General features: G+C 50.5%; 2 protein-coding genes and 1 pseudogene across 3 annotated transcripts; all 3 read left to right on the top strand.

Annotated features, from left to right (window-relative positions):
* Positions 1-7,411: 7,411 nt before the first annotated feature.
* Positions 7,412-7,757, top strand: LOC139009490 (pterin-4-alpha-carbinolamine dehydratase 2 pseudogene; annotated as a pseudogene).
* A 183-nt stretch (positions 7,758-7,940) lies between these two features.
* LOC139009489 (matrix metalloproteinase-25-like) lies at positions 7,941-10,684 on the top strand. Its single transcript, XM_070413769.1, is given in 7 exon segments — positions 7,941-8,034; positions 8,141-8,257; positions 8,343-8,427; positions 8,595-8,677; positions 9,692-9,844; positions 9,913-10,170; positions 10,313-10,684. Coding segments are annotated over 7 exon segments (1,074 nt in total). The 3' UTR covers positions 10,597-10,684.
* A 3,097-nt stretch (positions 10,685-13,781) lies between these two features.
* On the top strand, positions 13,782-18,234 carry LOC139009133 (interleukin-32-like). Of its 2 annotated transcripts, XM_070413170.1 has the most exons (7): positions 13,785-13,975; positions 15,229-15,267; positions 15,412-15,465; positions 15,822-15,848; positions 16,009-16,065; positions 16,452-16,581; positions 17,688-18,234. In XM_070413170.1, exons 1-7 carry the CDS (start codon positions 13,961-13,963, stop codon positions 17,885-17,887), a joined length of 522 nt encoding a protein of 173 aa, XP_070269271.1. In that variant the 5' UTR covers positions 13,785-13,960; the 3' UTR covers positions 17,888-18,234. The 2 variants fall into 2 exon arrangements, with proteins under 2 accessions (XP_070269272.1, XP_070269271.1); XM_070413171.1 differs by lacking the exons at positions 15,822-15,848; positions 16,009-16,065 and having other exon boundaries at positions 13,782-13,975.
* Positions 18,235-19,362: the final 1,128 nt, after the last annotated feature.

Below are 19,362 nucleotides of genomic sequence, written 5' to 3'. Positions count from 1 at the left end.
GGCATGTGCCCTGACCAGGAATCAAACTGTGACCTCCTGGTTCATAGGTCGATGCTCAACCACTGAGCCACGCCACACCAGCTGGGCTCTTTTAGAGATTTATGGACTTTTTAGAGAGAGAGGAAGGGAGAGATAGAAACATCAATGAGAAGGAAACATTGATCAGCTGCCTCCTGCACGCCCCCTACTGGGGATGGAGCCTGCAACCTGGGCATGTGCCTTAACTGGGAATCGAACAGGTTGGTTCATGAGTCAACTTCTGAGCTACACCAGCTGGGCATCAGTCACCATTCTTGTTCTTTCAAACCCTGTCCATGAATTTCCCAAGTGACCCTGTATCAAACCACTGACCCCTGCTCATGCCCTCCCACTTAATTCTTCTAACAGAAAAAACTGTCCCCCTGTGCTAAAGCCACCAGGAGCTTTGTGGCCCATCAACCCCTTGAGGTCACCTCCTGGCTCACCTCCCAGACTTGCCTCTTTTAAGCTATTTCAGTCCAGAAGCCAAGCTCTAAATGCTTTCATTGTAAAAAATGAAATAACTCCCCGCCTAAAAATCTCCTGTGTTCTCAATGTGATTGAAGCCCAACCCTCTGCCTGCATCATAGGTCCCTGCAGATCTCCCTCCTGGACAACATTCTTTAGCTGCCTGCCAAGCCTCTCCCATCTCAGGGCCTTTGCCCATTCTGTTCCCTCTGTGCAGGAGGCCCTTCCCACTCTTCTGAGGCTGCCTCCCCCACTCTATTAGAGTCTTTGTTCCCCTCAATAGCCCACACAGTCCCTGGCACACAGTAGGTGCTCAATAAACAATAAGCTTTCAATGCTGTGGGTTCTCCCAGCTCCTCTCAGTCTCCTGGTTGACCAATCCTTCCTCTTTGAAATTTCTCCCCCTGGGGTTTTCCAGGAGTTGAATTTGTTGTGTGACATCTGGTGGTTCTCTATACCCCAATCTTCCTCCCAACCCCCAAAATGCTGACCTTTGCTAGACTCACCCACCTACCTCCCTTAGTCCAGTGAGCCCTGGTGAATAAGTTCTCTAACTTTCTACAAAAATTTGTTTTTTGTGTTTTTTTGTTTTTGTTTTTTTTTATTAAATTTTTATTTTCAGATTACATTTGTTCCTCTCCCCCCCACCATAACTCCCCTCCTTCCAGTTCCCGCCCCACCCTCCGCCCTCACTCCCCACCCACTGTCCTCATCCATAGATGCACGATTTTTGTCCAGTCTCTTCCCGAATCTCCCATTCCCCTTACCCCCCCAAGAATAGTCAGTCCATTCCCTTTCTATGTCCCTGATTCATTATAATCACCAGTTCATTCTGTACATCAGATTATTTATTCACTTGATTCTTAGATTCACTTGTTGATAGATGCATGTTTGTTGTTCACAATTTGTATCTTTACCTTTTTCTTCTTCCTCTTCTTAAAGGATACCTTTCAGTATTTCGTATAATACTGGTTTAGTGGTGATGAACTCCTTTAGCTTTTCCTTGTCTGTGAAGCTCTTTATCTGACCTTCAGTTCTGAATGATAGCTTTGCTGGATAAAGTAATCTTGGTTGTAGGTTCTTGGTATTCAGCACTTTGAATATTTCTTGCCATTCCCTTCTGGCCTGCAAAGTTTCTGTTGAGAAATCAGCTGACAGTCGTATGGGTATTCCCTTGTAGGTAATTGAGTCTCTTTCTCTTGCTGCTTTTAAGATTCTCTCTTTGTCTTTTGCCCTTGGCATTTTAATGATGATGTGTCTTGGCGTGGTCCTCTTTGGATTCCTTTTGTTTGGGGTTCTCTGCGCTTCTTGGACCTGTAAGTCCATTTCTTTCACCAGGTGGGGGAAGTTTTCTGCCATTATTTCTTGAAACAGGTTTTCAATATCTTGCTGTCTTTCATCTTCTGGCACCCCTATTATTCTGATGTTGGTACGCTTGAAACTGTCCCAGAGGCTCCTTACACTATCTTCACACTTTCGGATTCTTTTTTCATTTTGCTTTTCCAGTTGGGTGTTTTTTGTCAAATCTTTGGTTTGATTCTTGTGCTCCTCTGGTCTGCTATTGGGTATAATATTCTTTATTTCAGTCTGTGTATGCTTACTTTCTAATTTCTTTATCGTAGCATCGAGGGTCTCATTAGTTTTCGTGAGGCTCTGCACAAGTTTATAGCAAGCCCTCAAAATTGCGATTCTTAGCTCCATATCCTCCATTTCTGTCATGTTTTTTTGTCTCCGCATCTTTTATGCTTTCCTGGTGCACCCCCTTGTGGTCTTTGTGCGCAGTCTTGTTCTAGCCAAGCCTTAATTGTTGTAGTTAACACTAGAGGGATTTGACCACCAGGCTGACTGGCTGTTGGAATCAGCTCTGTGGAAAACTTCAGTCCTCTGGGGAGGCGCTAGTCCAGCCTTTGCCTGAGGCGATCGGCAAATGGCTCTGCGCAGGGCCTGGGCGGGGCGGGCTCAACAGGGCGGGGGGAGGGAGCAGCTATGGCTGCTCTCAGTCCTCTCCAGGGGCTCTGCCTCTCTGTCCCCACAACCGCTGCAAACCTCAGAGGGACCGTAGCCAGACAGTCCCGCTTCTCCCGTTTGAGTCTGGGTCCCTAGAGACTCGCCCGGATCTGTAGCCCAGAGTCTGAGACTCACTCCTGATTGAAAACGACAACTGCGCCCTCAGCCACCAGCCTGCTTTGCGCGTGCACCGCCGCACCACCGTACCTTTAAATTTTCCACACTGCGCCTCCTCTGGGCCTCGTAATGCTGTTGTTTTTCCTTCTAGTTGAAGAGTCTCTCCTCAGCCAGCCTTCCTGTGGTTCTGGGTGATGTCCGTTCCATCTTCTAGTTGTATTTTTAAAGTGGTTGTTCGAGGCAGCAAACTCCGGTGTTTACCTATGCCGCCATCTTGGTTTCTCCTACAAAAATTTGTTAAAGAGTAGTTATGTCAAGTGAGGTGGAGGGGCCACAGAAACTCAGACACAGCATTTTTATGGGTGAAAAGCCACAGACAACAACAGGAAGTTCTGATGTGCTCTGGAGCTGGGGTGGGCTGTCTTCCTCTCCTGTATTTCTTTTTCATAATTTGTGTATTTTAATGTTTTTTTGTGTTTTTTTTTAATTGATTTCAGAGAGAGAAAGGGAAAGGGAGAGAGTGATAGAAACATCAGTCAGCTGCCTCCTAGAGCCCCCTACTGAGGATTAAGCCTGCAACCTAGGGAATTTAACTGGTGACCTCCTGGTGCATGGAGCAACACTCAACCATTGACCCACACCAACCATTGGCCAGGCTCTCCTGTAATTTTATTAGAAATCACGTGATTTAGTCTGGCCAGCATAGTTCAGTGGTTGTGTTATGGGTTCACTCAGCAAGATAGACCACCGACTCAGAATTTAAATTTAAGAGCCTTTATTAAGCTGGCCAGCTGACCACAGTCACAGCACCCTGCTGAAGCAAAGGCTGAACTGCAGCCCAGACTACAGGAGTTACATTTTATTACATTTTGTGGAGGCCCAGAGAAAATGTGTCTTTCAAATTCTGGGCCCCCAAATATGGAGGAAACCCTCTTTATTTATACTTTTTCCAGTCCTTTGTCTCCCAAATTTGGAATGAGACTTTCGGGCCTTCTGAGAAAGAAGGCCTGCGTGCTGGGAAGGGGCCATGAGACCATATCTCAAGGCCTGGACTGATGTCAGTACCTTCCTATCTGTGTTTTAGGAACAGACAGCACAGCATGACCCGTCTGGCCGAAGCGCCAGATATGTAGCCCAGCACACTTGAGCATCGATCTATGAACCAGAGGTCACTGTTTGGTTCCGGGTCAGGGCACATGCCGGAGTTGTGGGCTCAATCTCCAGAAGGAGGCAGCCAATCAGTAATTCTCTCTCATCATTGATGTGTCTATTTCTCTCTCCCTCGCCCCTCCTCTCTGGAATCAATAAATGTATATATTTTTTAAAAGGTAAGATATTTCCAAATAAAACAATTCAAAATTATATTAATTGACTACTGCTGTTCTATGACTATAGCACTCTATCCCAGAAGGCATACAACGAAATATCAAAACTGAGAAGAGAGAAAAAATAAAAAAGGAAAAAACAAACTGAGAAGAGCAAATTGGTTCCAATTTGAGCAACAAAGGGTTTGATGGGTAGTGGCCGCCTCGCTGTGTAGAGAAGGGTCACCAGGCTAATTTGGTCTCATCAAGGAAATCCCCTGAGCTGTTGCTTGCCATGGGCGCTGGAGAGCAAGGCCGGAGGGAGATTTGCATTTGACATCCAGAATCTCACCCAGAGCTTTCACTTTGAAGAGAAGGAATGTGATGCCCACAAAAGCCACCTTCTTTGCCATGTTAGTTTAGTCTCAAGTCAGCATCTAAGGCAAATATAAAGGCATTTTAATATTTTGGATGGAAAAGAACCTGGCTGGAAAAAAAAAGAGTTTTCATTTATAATTTTGTTGATATAGTTAATGAATAGGGATTCTAAAATTTCTCTCTTTTTTTTAGAAATACACTGAGATTTTTTTGGTAACATGATCTAAGATCATTTAATTTGAGGGTTATTTATAACCTTTTAAAATAGCCGAAACCGGTTTGGCTCGGTGGATAGAGCGTCGGCCTGCGGACTGAAAGGTCCCAGGGTCGATTCTGGTCAAGGGCATGTACCTGGGTTGCAGGCACATCCCCACTGGGACATGTGCAGGAGGCAGCTGATCGATGTTTCTCTTTCATCGATGTTTCTAACTCTCTATCTCTCTCCCTTCCTCTCTGTAAAAAATCAATAAAATATATATTTAAAATAAAAAAATAAAATAAAATAAAATAAAATAAAAAATATTTTGGATGATTTTTTGGAAATTATTTCTTGTTTCTTTCAATCCCTGTTATCAATACAGAGCCAACTTCATTTTGCTTTCCTCCCTGGCATTATCATCTAGTTAGTGAATTTAATTCCTTTTTTCATCTTCAGTTCTTTCTGCACCATGCCTTTAATTTTTTTCTTTAGACCAGCAATTTTCTCTCTTCTTTATCTGATGGCACACATAAATTACTAAAATCCTGCGGCACGCCAAAAATATATTTTTTGCCCATCTGACCAAAAAATAGGTATAATTTTGATACATTCACATTGTATGGCTATTGTGTTGGATGCTATCACTTTTTTATTTGACAATCTAAGGGAAAGAGGTCAGTGCCCATGACTACATAGTCAGGTATTGCACGTTGTAAAACTTCTTGCAGCACACCAGTTGAAAATCGCTGGCCTAGACACTTCTGGTCACATGTAGACATTTATCCAATTGTCTCTCTTTTGACCAAATATTTTTCTCTTCTGTTTTTTGTTTTATTCCTGATTAAGAGAAAACTACCAGTATTGTAACAGATATTAAGTTCTAGTAGCCAGTTAATGAATGATGAACTTTAACACTCATTAAGTACAAGTGTCAGCTTAACTAAAAAACAACACAAGCAACACACACAAAGAAAACTGTCCAGCCCTAGCCGGTTTGGCTCAGTGGACAGAGCACTGGCCTTCGGACTGAAAAATCCAAGGTTTGATTCCAGTCAAGGGCACATGCCTGGGTTGCGGGCTGGATCCTCAGTAGGGGGTGTGCAGGAGGCAGCCGATCAATGATTCTCTCTCATTGATGTTTCTATCTCTCACTCCCTCTGAAATCAATAAAAATATATTTAAAAAAGAAAAGAAACGAAAACTGTCCAGCCCAGCCAGATAGTTCAGTTGGTTAGAGTGTTAGCTCAATAGGTCAAGGTTGCAGGTTCAATCCTGTCAGGGCACATACAAGAATAAACCAATGAATGCCTAAATAAGTGGAACAACAAATCCATGTTTCTCTCTCCCTTTGTCTCTCTCAAATAAACAAAGTCCTGGCTGGAGTTGGCTGGAACATTGTCACTGTTAGGGTCACCAAAGGAGGAATGCACGAGGCCCAAAGGGGTAAAGAATTATGAACTTATTAGGTCACTGGAAAACCAGATGGGCCGAGCCCCAAAGTGGCACCAGCACCCAGGGACTGGGAGTCAGCGATTCTAAAGGACTCTAGGCGGGCATTTTCTGGGCAGAGAATTCCCTGGGCGGGTCCTGAGGGGAGAGATAATGGTCTTAGCAAGTGAAATGTGGTCTCAGCAAGTGCTAAGCAAAAGGGAATGTCTGTTGTGAAGTGGCCTAAAGGCCAGCTCCCAGGGGAGGGTCTCCATTCAATTATTCCACCAGATCTAACAGCCATGCACACCTGGTCAAGGCACATACCTGGGTTGTGGGTTCAATCCCTAGTCAGGGTGGGGGTGGAAGGCAACCAATCAATGGTTCTCTTTCGTATCCATGTTTTTCTCTCTCTTCCTTCCCCTCTCTAAAAAATTCAAGTAAAAAAACCTGTCCATGGGAGGGGAGACAGGCCAAGAATGCCTGATTGGTAGGAAAAAGATGGGGGGGCACACTGACAATCCAGCTTTGGGTTTAGAGCAGCGGTTCTCAACCTGTGGGTCTGGACCTCTTTGGGGGTCGAACGACCCTTTCACAGGGGTCACCTAAGACCATCGGAAAACACATATATAATTACATACTGTTTTTGTGATTAATCATTATACTTTAATTATGTTCAATTTGTAACAATGATATCGGGGTCACCACAACATGAGGAATGGTATTAAAGGGTCGTGGCATTAGGAAGGTTGAGAACCACTGGTTTAGAGGATTATAAGTAGTCAGGGGCCCCCAGCTGATAACCTGACTTAGCTGCAGGCAGGTTTCGTTTCACCTGCTAGCATTTCCCATTTGAATTAGTTATGAACATTCCAAAACAGTTTCCCATAATTATCCAGAAACTGGGACTTTAAACTTTATTCAATCTTATTTAATGTAAAGAGCCACCTATGGCTAGAGGATACTGTATTGGACAGCACAGACTAGGGTCCACTCCAGAGGAGAAAGCCCAGGGTGAGTGAGGTTCCTTGGCCCTGCCCATGGCTGGCTGTGACAGAGTCACCTCCTCTCACACACCCCACTCCGGGCCTTTCTGGGATCGGGGGGAGGGAGAAAGCCACCAGTGTGAGTCAGGAGGGTGATGGATGTCTTTAGGGTAAATGTAAAAAAAAAGAAAGAGGAGTCCCGGTTTTGCTCAGTGGGTAGAGCTTTGGCCCATAGACTGAAGGATCCTGGCTTTGATTCTGGTCAAGGGCACGTACCATGCTTGAAGCTCCTCCCTGGCCTGGGCCCTGGTCGGGGCACGTGCAGGAGGCAACCAATCGATCTGTTTCCTCACATCGATATTTCTGTTTTCCCCTCTCTCTAAAAATAAAAAAAAATTTTTAAAAATCCTCAGGTGAGGATTAAGAAAAAAAAGAAGAAAGAAAGAGAAGGCTGTTGTAGGGCAGGCTTCTGTGGTGGCCATGGGGCAGCACAGACGCTGGGGACAATGCCGTGCCTGCTGTGGGGTTCAAGTCCCAGCCCTGTGGCCCTGTGGGCAGAGGCACACCGGTTGACAGCAGAGGAGAGGAACCAAGTTATGCTTGACCTTAAAGCAGCAGGAGGGTCAGAAATAAATGGGAGATGCCATGCACAAACAGTTCTTCAAAAATTTCAATCAGGCATTTGGCTTTCTGTCTCGAGTTGCCCTACAAGCAGAAAAAATAAGTCACTGGGAATGGTTCAATGTATACAAGAAAGTCCAGATCACTCTCACCTCACATGGCTGTGGTGGACTGACCAAAAGAGGCGTGAAACTGGCCACGTTTATTGAAAAAGCAGCTGCTTCCGGGTGATTTCTCCCAAAATGCATATAAAATCTTATAAACCTCTTAGGTGTAATATATTTTGAAGACAATTTATATGAACAATTTAAGTTGTACATTTAGTTCACCTTTATGCCACATTTTGTAAAATTAATGCTTAAGTACAAAATGATTGTTTTTAAAGGCTCTTCTACTTTGGGCATTTTCAAATAGATGCCTGAGGCCAGGAAGAGATGCTTCCGGGGAAGGGAAGAGCTAAGGGCAGGGTTCACCTGCGCCAGAGGGAGGTGGTGTGGGCCGGGCCAGGGTGGGTGAGGCCAGGAGCTCCCCTGCAGGCCCGGGCTGCCAGGAGGCCAGGGAGAGGCCTGCAGGGCAAGCTGCTAGTACAGGGTCTCCCGGGAGTGGGGTCTCAGGTGGGCCACTATCTGCGCCTGACTCCATCATGAGGCCCTTTTACCAGGGTCCTGTCGGGGAGCCCACCAAGTACCGCCTGTCCCAGGATGACCGTGAAGGCCTGCAGCAGCTCTACGGTACAGGGAGTTGTGTGTGGGGTGCTCCCCATGTGGCCTCTGCGGCAGCGTTGGGGAACACATGTCTCTCTGACTCTCTCTACAGGGAAAGGACCCCAGACCCCATATGATAAGCCCACAATGAAGCCCCTGGCTCCTCCTCCCCCGCCCCCTGCCCTGCCCCCAGGCAGGTGAGTCCTCCTCCAGCTTTGCCCTCTTGGGTGAGCTTCCTGCCCGGGGAGTCCTCTTTGGTGAGAGGGCTTGGTAAGGGTCCCTGCCCCATAGGGCTGTCCTCAAGGTCAAGTACAGACAGGAGGAGCCCTGACCCCTTTCTCCTCACCTCTCCTTTCCTCCTCAGCCCCTCCCTTCCTGTCCCTGATTGATGTGATGGCAATTTTGATGCTATCGCCAACATCCATGGGGAAACCTTCTTCTTTAAAGGTGAGTCACTCCGGGTCTTCCCTGGCCCCGTAGAGTTGGTTTCCTACCCACTTAGGGTAACCCACCAGGCCTGTGGGGTTTCCCGGGATGTGGACTTTCAAGCTGGGTGGGAGTGGCTCCCTGTGGAGCACACCAGTGACTGCCCTTCCCCAATCCCTTTCTTTCCCCAGCGCACACTCTTTGAAGCTCACCTGAGCCTCTCCGCCCCCACCTCCCCCAGGCTATATCCTTGCTTTTTCTCTTAAGCCAGTGATGGCGAACCTATGACACGCGTGTCAGAGGTGACACGCAAACTCATTTTTTTGGTTGATTTTTCTTTGTTAAATGGCATTTAAATATATAAAATAAATATCAAAAATATGTCTTTGTTTTACTATGGTTGCAAATATCAAAAAATTTCTATATGTGACACGGCACCAGAGTTGTTAGGGTTATTCAAAATGCTGACACGCCGAGCTCAAAAGGTTCGCCATCACTGTCCTAAGCCCTACTTTTCCCTCTGTAACTTGCCTCCTGAGCCCACCCAGCCCAGCTGGCTCACTTATCCCAGAGCTCACTTCTTCTACCTGTGTGACTTTCTATATAAACTTTTGCTTGTATTTGAAACACAAACAAAGTGGAGCTGGAGGTAGAAGGAAAGTCCTGGACCATCTGGTCACCCTAGAGCAGTGGTTCTCAACGTTGGCTGCACATTAGAATCACCTGGGAATCTTTTTAAAATCCTGATTTCTGAGCCTCCTCCTCCAGAAATTCTGTTTCTTTGTTACTAATGTTGTGGCCCCACCCCATAACAAAGAAACAGAATTTCCGGAGGAGGAGGACCAGAAATCAGGATTTTTAAAAGATTCCCAAGTGATTCTAATGTGCAGCCAAGGTTGAGAACCACTGCCCTAGAGCCACTGGGCCCTTTGATTTTCAGATGGACCTTCCACCCAGCACTAAGTCCCAGCCACACACCCTGGGGGACAAGACCACTTGCCACCTCATGCTCCAGGCCCACCCCTTCTCGCACAGGCCCCTGGTTCTGGCGCCTCCAACCCTCAGGACGGCTGGTGTCCCCCCGGCCTGCCAGGCTCCACCGCTTCTGGGAGGGGCTGCCCCCCCAGGTGACTGTCATCCAGGCTGCCTACACCCGGCACCGAGACGGCCGAATCCTACTCTTCAGTGGTGAGTGGGGCGCCCCCCTGGGACGGGCGGGGCGTGGGAGCAGTTGCTCAGCAGGCTCCCTCCTGCAGGCGCGCAGTTCTGGGTGTTCCGGGACCGGCAGCTAGAGGGCGACGCGCGGCCGCTGGCCGAGCTGGGGCTGCCCCGCGGGGAGCAGGTGGACGCCGCGTTCTCTTGGCCGCTGAACGGGAAGACCTACCTGGTCCGGGGCCACCGCTACTGGCGGTACGACGAGGCGGCCGCGCGCCCGGACCCTGGCTACCCGCGCGACCTGAGTCTCTGGGAGGGGGCGCCTCCCAGCCCCGACGATGTCGCCATCAGCAACGACGGTAGGAGAGCCCGCGCCCCGGCTGGCCAGCTGCGGGCCCTGGGGTTGGGGCTGGAGGTCGTCCTGCGCGTGCGGAGGGGTCCTCGGGTGGGCGGGGCGGGGGCAGCCGGCACCAGCCCTGCAGCTGTCCGCCCGCCTTGCAGGTGCCACCTACTTCTTCAAGGGCGCCCACTACTGGCGCTTTCCCAAGGGCAGCGTCAAGGCCGATCCGGACTCCCCGCAGCCCATGGGCCCCCAGTGGCTGGACTGCCCGGCCCCCAGCGCTGGCCCTCGCTACCCCAGACCCCCCAAAGCGACCCTCAAGCCCGAACCCTGCAATTGTCATTGCGAGATCAACCAGGCCGCTGGGCGCTTGTCCTCGTCTTCGTCGTCGGTGACCCTCCTGCTGCTCCTGCCCCTGCTGGTGGGGGACATCACCTCCCGCTGAGGGGGGACAGGCCGCTCCACGGCGGGGCCGGTTCTCCCACCACCGGCCTGTACAGTGTAGGGGGTGGTGATGGCCTGTGGGGGGTGGTGATGGCTGCCCGGCCCCATCCTCTGTTCCCAGGGCGGGCCCAGCAAGGTGGGTGGAGCTAAGCCCTGGGGGTAGGGGGTGGGGTGGGTGGGACAGGAAGGCTGGCCCTGGAACGAACACAGGAAGTGCTCAGCCCCCCTCCCCCAAACCCGCCTCCCCCTCCTTTGGCCCCCCCAGGACTGTGCTTTTCCCGGAATGGCGGGCTTTTCTCAGAACACAGCCTGCAGACTCCTTGCAGCACAAGCCCTGCCTGGCAACAGCGGCTCATGTGCATGGGTCTTTAGAGGACAGGCCTGATCGGGAGACTGAGCCCCAGCACCTCCCCCCCGACCCCCCCCCCCCCCACTTTTCCAGAAGTGTCTCACCCTGTTCCGCTTCCACCAGGTCCCAGTCAACACCACATGGGTGGGGAACTGGGACCCAGTCCTGAGACCACCCCTGGGCACCAGTGCTGCCCGTTCTGGGTGGCACCAATGACCACAAGGGTGACCTTCCACAGTCTGGCCCCTGGACCTCCTTGCTGGTCACCACCCTGAATCCAGAACTGTCCCATTCAATAGGACACCCTCCCCATCTTTAAAAACCTTTTTGCCTCCACCCTGCGTGTCTGCAGTTCCCTCAAGGAGAACTCCTTCGCTCCTGTCCGCTCAGTGCTGACCACAGACAGTAGATTGAGCAGTCTCTTCACCTGGGGTCGCTGCTTCCTCAGCACTCCTGGCTGATGAGTGGGCGAAACCTGGGCCATCTCATTCATTTCCCACTCTCCCCAGAATTCGGGATCTAAATCAGTGCCCCTGGAACTGTGCTTCTGGAACATTCCACATCAGACTCACCCAGGGAACTTAAATATGCAAATCTCATGCCCTCACCCTGAGTCTTCACTTGGGATGGGACTGTCTTGTGGTTTTCTGTGTCTCTGCCATGTTCTCCCAGGAGCCAACTTTTCATGTCGCCTACAGAGCCAAGCTGATGGCCACAGTTGATAAGGTCACCCCCATGGCTGGAGTCACTTAGTGGCCTTTTCTTGGGCTGCTGTCCAACCTCATGATCCACAGTGCCACCTGGAGCTGAGGCTGTGGGCTCCAGTCCCAGGGAGCACAGACAGGGCCTGCTGTTTATCAGGGCAAGCAGACCAGTGTTAAGACAACAGCCAGGCACATCTTGGACCTGTCCATGACCTGAGAACTCTAAGCCATCTGAGGCTCTGTCAGGATCCTGTTAAAGTACAAGGAGAGGAAAAATTATATTTTCAAAGCTTATCAGGTTGGTTTGGCTCAGTGGATAGAGCGTCAGCCTGCGGACTGAAGAGTTCTGGGTTTGATTCAAGTCAAGGACACATGCAGGGGTTGCGGGCTTGATCCAGGTAGGGAACATGCAGGAGGCAGCCAATCAGTGATTCTCTCTCATCACTGATGTTTCTATCTCTCCCGCTCCCTCTCTAAATCAATAAAAATATATTTTTTAAAAAAGAGGTAGCTGGCTCTCGATTTGGTCAGGGCACATGCCCTGGTTGCAGGCTCAATCTCTGGTGCGGGGAGGGGCAGGGGGCATGCAGGAGGCAGCCAATCTGATTCTCTCTACAGGTAAAGCACCCTAAACCCTCTATAATGAGCCCTGATGTATTTCTCTCATCAATGTTTCTATCTCTCTTTCCCTCTCCCTCTCTCTCAAGAAAAAATCAATAAAAACATTTTTTAAAAAGTGGTACAGTGCACAATGAAACACAAAATGTCTTCAGATGGTGGCTTTTGTGAGACAGTCATGGAGGAGTGGAGTGTTATGGGGGGTCAGGGAGCCAGGCTTCTGGAGACAAAGCCCAGAAGTAATACTTGTACCTGAAGCAGGAGCAGCTCCCTTCTCTCCCACCCTGGAATTCAAAGACAGCTCAGGGAAGGATCTGGACTTCCTAGGTGTGGAAGGGGGTTTCAGACAATTGAATGGGTTTTTAAGGGACAGGGAGATGTCCGCTGAGGTCCAGCTAACCCAAGTGAGACTTTCACTAAGGCAGTGTGATGTATAGGTCTGTCCTTATGGGGTCATGAGTGGCCTCTCAGGGGCCAGGTTCTCTTTGAGGATCTTAGGGGTTGAATTGTGTCCCTCCACAAATTCGTATGCTGAAGCCCTAACCCCCAGTACTTCAGAATATCACCTTACCAGGAGACAGGGTCTTTGTGAAGGGAATCAGGTTAAATGAGGTCACTAGGGTAGGCCCTAATCCAATAGAACCAGTGTCCTCATAAAAGTGGGAAGTTAGTAGCCAGGCATGGATACAGGGAGAATGCCGTGTGAACATGAAGACGGCATCTACAAACCTAGGAGCCTTCCCTTGAAGCTTCGGAAGGAACCAACTCTGCCAACAGCTTGATTTAGGCGTCTAGCCCCCAGAACTGTGAGGAAATCCGTTTGTGTTGTTTAGCCACCCAGTCTGTGGTGCGTTGTTCCGGCAGGCCTGGGTCCCTAATACAGAGGGCACACAGTGGCTGTGCTGAGCTGTGTGGGGCTTTGGCCCCGTGTTGGGTATTAGGGAAGAGCTGAGAGGTGAGCAAGGCTGTGTGTGACAAAGCCACCTCAGGGATCTTGCAGGTCTTGCCATGTCCGGAGCCTGTCGCTGCTATCGAACCTCTGGACTCTGAAGCTGGGGGGACTCTGTTCGAGGGACCTGGTGGACACTCCAGACGTTCCCCTGCACCTTGACTCCCCAGCGGGAAGCTCTTGATTCTGGAAGCTCTGAGAAATGCTCCAACCTGCTTTTGAAATCTGCACTTTCCTCTTCCCCTCCTCTGTCTCAGGCTGATGAGGGGATGAGGAGGAGGCCCATTCCTGGTCTCAGAGATTCCCTGGTTCAGAGAGTGGAGGAGCCATGGTCAGAGTTTAGGGATGTGCCCTCCCCTCCCTGAGCCCTTAGACCTCCCTCTTCCTGTCTTTCCTCCTCCTCTTTCTGTTTTTGTCTCATCCTCCCCCCGCCCCCCGGCCCCCCACTCCACACTGTGAGTTAGCCCTACTTTATTCTCTAGGGCAGGTCACCCTCCCCCACTTCTCCCACCCCCCAGGCCCTCCTCTGCTGCTCTGAAATCAGCTGACCTCCTCTGGTGCAGAAACCTCAGAAACGTCAGCTAGCTCTGTGCTGGGAGGATGTGGGAGAGAAGGTGATTGGCTCAGTGGGGGCCCCAATAGGAGCTGAAGCCAAAGGGATTCTGTAGAAGAGGCTGCTCCTCTGAAACACTTCTCATACCTGTTCCTCGCCATCAGGCCACAGCCTTCTGAACCCTGAGCAACCATGTGCTACTGCAAGGTGAGTGAGAGCAAATGAGGAGGGGACAGTAGGCCCTGGAGTCCCCTTTCCCACTGTGTGTTTGTTCCCCTCTCCCACCAGTGCAGCCCCACCCTAGCTGATCTCTACATGCACCCGGCTCTGTTCCATTCTCCTGGGCCATGGGGAGACCCCTGGAAGCAGGGTGTCATGAGAATGTGACCTGTATGGTCATTGTGATGGCCCTGAGCCTGGTTGGTTAAATGCTATCCTGGCACCAAACTGAAATTCTGAATAATTCTTGACAAAGGCCCCACAGTTTCATTTTGTGCTCAGCCTTTCACTTCATGTAGCAGGTTCTGGTTGTGGGGCCAAAACTCATGACTGGGAGAGAAATTATGGGGGCAACTCTGTGAGTATGAGAAGAGGGGTGTGTATGTGTGTTTGTGTGTGTGTGTGTGTGTGGTGTGTGTGTGTGTGTGTGACTGAGAAACAATGAGTCTTATGGGACAAAGTGTTACTTTAACAATTAGACCTGACATATTTGTGGGAAGAGCTGGAGAATGGGAGGGTCTATAGGTGAGAAGAAACACCAATCCCAGTAGATCCTTTATATTTTAATACCCTGAAGGTGGGAGGTGGGAGGTGGGAGGTGGGAGGTAGGCAGTGCTTTCCTGGGAACTTAAAAATCCTCTCAGGTGCCTGGGCCAGCAGCCCAGTACTGGCATTGGCCTCAGTGTCTATTCCTCTTTTTTGTGGTGCCTTCCAACCTCCCCCACCCTACCACCGCCCCCAGCCCCACCCACACCCTAACCATGAGGTTGGCTGATGCTCCAGGATGCTTTGGGATGGTGACCAAGGGATCGTGGAATCATCGTTGAGGAATAAAGTGATCCAGGGCTCAGTGACCAGATTGGGGCCATAAGGTGGACTCATGAGGAAATCTATGGGGAACTCCCTGCCTCGTTGGTTGAGCCAAGGGTTTAGGGGTGAAAAGGGCCTGGGGTGCTGTGGGCCTGCAAGGTCAGCAGTCAGGAAGAGCAGCTGGATCGAGGCACCGCTGTGTCTGTCCCCTCCTCAGAGAGGGATGGCCACTGCCAATTCCTCCCTCAGCCAACTCTCACCGGTACCACAGAGGGTTGGGTATCTGGGAACCAGATTGCCCTGCACACTCCAGAACGATGTTCATGCTTGTACGCTTGTGTGTCATGGTGAGTGTGAGTGTGTGAGCATGTGTACCACAGGTCTGGGGGTTGGTAAGTCATATCAGATCAATGTCACTGTTACCTCCACAGATATCCAAAGAAGATCGTGAGAAAATGAGGAGTGAAATGGTAAGAAGCTCTTCCCCACGTATCGATAGGGTGTGGGCGGGGGCCTGGGTTTTACTGTGGGAGGCTAAGAATGTTCTCGACCTCCTGGGGTCCAGGAGGGAGAAGGATCAGATCGCTTTGTCCCAACTCTATCTCTTTTTACAGCTCAAGGCTGTAAACAATTTCTGTGATAAAGTCAAACCCGAAGAAGAGGAGCAGGTGGGTCAGGGTTCCCACTCTGTGCTCTGCACAATTCGGGTGGGGAGGATTCACAATGATGATGATGATGATAATGACAATGATGATGATGATGATGATGAAGGTGCCACCTCAGGTTGGCTCATTCCTTACACTGGACAAAATTCACACCTGTGTGGCGGGTGAGTACACAGGTGGGGGATAGGAAGGCCCAGGGAGCTTGAGAGGCCTCATAGTCATAGGTATACTGATGACAGAGCAGGTCCCCAGGCACATGGCTGGACCAGTTATGGGGAGATGGTGAGCTGAGAACAGGGGATTAGACTGAAAATGAGGGAGGCCGGGGGAATTTAAACAAAGTCATTTTTTCCCAACAGGTCAACATATGCCTAGAAGAGCTCGGGGTGAGTTTTGGCCTCCCCGCTCCCCCAAAGCTCAGTCCCCAGGAGTTTGGCTGGGCCAGGTTATTGGGGTGAGCTTTGGCTCCCTTGGAGGTCACAGTGGGGACTACAGACCACAGCAGGCAGGAGCAGGTCTGCAGCCTCCACACCCTCCTCTCCTCAGAGCAGCATCAATGAGGCCGCGCTTGATCCCATACTTGCTCACTGTGAGAACAACCCGGTGAGTCTGAGGCTCCTGTCAGAGCCCTCTGTGCTTCCCCTTCACCCCTAATCGCTTGTGATGTTGGTGCTGCCATGTGCATACACAGCCCTGAGTGGGGTGGGGGTGGAGGGGTGGCTGGCACCAGCTCCTGACCTCCCCACCCAGCACACAGTGGCCAAAGCCCTGCCCTCAACTTCATGCGTTAATGAGGAACCCCCTGGGCCTGGTGCTGGCCTCAGAGGCCAGTCAGCCAACAAGCAGGTATGACCATCGTGGTTTAGCTACAAAGGGGAGTTGGGGCGCTGAACCTCTGCGAGAAGTCTTTGTCTGTGGACTGCAGGCAGCTCCCTGCGTGAGCTTCTGTCAGAACCTGGTCGGACCCTACACATTCCCCATCCCCACAGGAATCTACTCCCTTACTTCCGGAGCAGCAGCAGGAACTGCGTAACAGAATCCGTAGCAGAGCCTGCCCTGGACAAAAACCAGGCCCGGAGTGGGACTCTGAGCCAGAAGGATCGCCCAACCAAAGTCCAGGTGATTTTGAGAGGATGTTAATTAAAGCTGGGGACAGTGAATCCGGGTGATTCAACACGGCCATAGAGATATTACGTCTCTATTTACTTGAATTTCAAGTGTTTCTTACACGTTCCTAATCATTTCCCGGGAGTATCATTGTGTATTTTAAGAGTTTTTCCACAATTAGACAGTTTTCTTAGCAGTATATACATGAATCTTCAGGATTCAACTGTTTTATAAAATAAATAAATAAATAAATAAATAAAATAAAGCTGGGGACAGTGAAATGAGGAGGACTTAGGATAGAAGAAGCACCAGCAGAGAGCCTAGGCAGGGCTGCTTTGGCTCTCTGGAAATTTAGAGAAAAGGGGGGCCTTGGAGACAGGTTTGGGGGGTGGTCAGTCCAGATGAGCTGCTGCTGCCCACTGCTCCTCTGGTTGCAAGTCTCCCGGGGTCCCAGGGTTTAGCCGATGCATGCCTGAAAGGGAAGAAAGGTGTGGGCTTGCTCCTGGTCCTTTGTCTTGAGGGTTTAAAGGCTGGGAGTTTAGAGGAGGTCTTGGGGAAGGATCTCAATAGAATATTCATCAGCTTTATGCTAATTTGCCAAAATGAGATGTGTTCCTTTAACTTCAGCTGTGCTTGGGTGTGATTGGCACTAATTAGATTTCTGCTAACTATCTCCCTGAATGGGGTGATTTAAGCTCTTTACTCCCTGTTTTGGGAAGAGAAGTATGAGCCACTTAGTCTTTTTTTTTTTAAACCCTCACCTGAGGATATGTTTATTGATTTTAGAGAGACGAAGAGAGAGAGAGAGAGAGCCAGAAAGACAGAGAGAAGGAGGGAAACATCTATGTGAGAGAGAAGCATAATTGGTTGCCTCTGGTATTTGCTTTGAACAGGGATTGAACCTGCAAGCTAGGTATGGACCCTGACTGGGAATCTAACCCACAACCTGTGTTGTGTACGGGACAATGCTCTAAACCATTTACTCTTGTGTCCCTGCTTAGGGAAGACAGGATTTTGCAATGTACTAGTATTAGTTGGCTGTAAAGGCTTGGTTGTTTAACCATCTGTCTCAGTTTCCCTATTCCACTTGCCCTTGCTTCCTAACTTGTCTCTCTCAGGGGCCCAGAAGCCTGGGGAGAGCTTTTGTGAACGGGTACTGAGGTTGTTACAAAAGATGCTAAGTCGACTGCAGAAGATGTGGCAGGACCTGCTGGCCTGGGTGCAGGAGAAGTGGGCCTCCTTTGTCAGCGTGATGAAGTCCATCTGGAGTGAGATTAAGGATTTCTTCTCCAGTGTGGCACAGTACTTCTCAAGTTAATTCCTGGTCTAAAGAGTCCCATGAGGTACTGGAGGAGCTCAATCACACCTCCCAGCCCTTTGATTCTGCCCCCGCACCCCACCACCACCACCACACACACACACTCTTCTAAGAAAGAATCTTCTGAAGTAACATTTGCTTTCCTGCTCACCCTTGACCCATCCTCGACAACCTCCCTCACTTCCAGCCTGTTCACAGCCTCTCCATCTAGCTTGCCTGGGTTTCCTTCTCTTGTTACAGCATTTTAATAAACGTTGGTTGGCCTGGGGAGGGGGCAGGAGTGGGTGGAGGAGGTCAATGGGAAAAAGGGAGATCTGTAATGCTTTCAACAATAAAGGTAATTTGCTTCAAAAGTTGATTGAACCAAGTTGAGTGCCTGTGTGAATGGGTGTCAGGGTGCTCAGTGGTTACAGGGAGAGGCTGTGCAACAATCAGATGGATCTAGGCCTGGATCTCGGCTCTGGTGAGAAAGGAGAAGCCACCTGACCTCTCCAATCTGTAGACAGGGCGCTGGTCACACTGGCCACGGACTTATAATGAGCACATGAGGATGTCAGCCTGTGCACGGCTTCTCGCAGGGCCTGGCACATCATAAGTGCTCCATAGCTGCCCGTTCCTGAACGCAAGGAGCTCAGGCCTGAGGGACTTTGGCCCCTTTTGTTTTCCTGACCACCCTCTTTGGGCCTTCATCACTGGGGCTGGACTGGGCCTCTGAAACTCCTTCATCTTTCTTCCAAGATCAGAGGCCCAGGGACTGGGGCAGTGGTGGAGGTAGGGAGCGGGCAGAGTGCACTTCTATGTGAGCCTAGAAGGAAGGCAGAGTAGAGAGGGGCAGCCATCTGATCTCTGGGCTGGCCACCTCACCTGGGACTGCATGGGGGAGAGACTGGAGCAAGGCCTGAGGCCTGAGGGGGCCAGCACTGCTCACCATCTATGAGGCCAAATGCCTCCCACCCCCCAGCCCTGACTCCCTGCCCCGGGCAGATGCATAAAGACCCACTTTGCATTCAGGGGTGACAGGCAGCAAACAGCAGCTGCTGAGATGAGATGAATGTAGGGCTTTGACCTGAAGCAGGAAGAAAAGGGAGGAAGTGGGCCTGATGAAGAGCAAGCACCAGCAGTGGGTGTGTGTGTGCGGGGGGGAGCCAGGAGACCTGAAGGATGGGGCATTCCTGTGGGTCAGTATCCTGCACCCTCCTCTGCCAGCTTCACACCCTTTGGCTGGTAGGAACGACATCTTGATTCTTAGGAGGAGCTCCCGGTAAGGGCCAGCTGTCAGTCCTGCAAGAGGAGCAATGGCTGGACCCTGACCCTTCAGGTAGCTTCTCAGTGATCCCGATAATCCGGAGGGACCCAGGCCCAGCAGGGAGGGCATGAGTGGCAAGGATCTTGCTCACCTTTGGCCCTGGCGCCTACCTTCCTAAGGAAGAAGGCAGCCCCTCTGAGAGTTCCTTTCAGCAGAGCCCCACTTGTGC

This window comes from Myotis yumanensis, unplaced genomic scaffold, assembly GCF_028538775.1.
Source record: "Myotis yumanensis isolate MYYU_CA2020_CCGP unplaced genomic scaffold, mMyoYum1.0.hap1 SCAF_4, whole genome shotgun sequence".
NCBI lineage: Eukaryota > Metazoa > Chordata > Mammalia > Chiroptera > Vespertilionidae > Myotis > Myotis yumanensis.
This window is presented reverse-complemented; position numbering and strand designations above follow the sequence as displayed.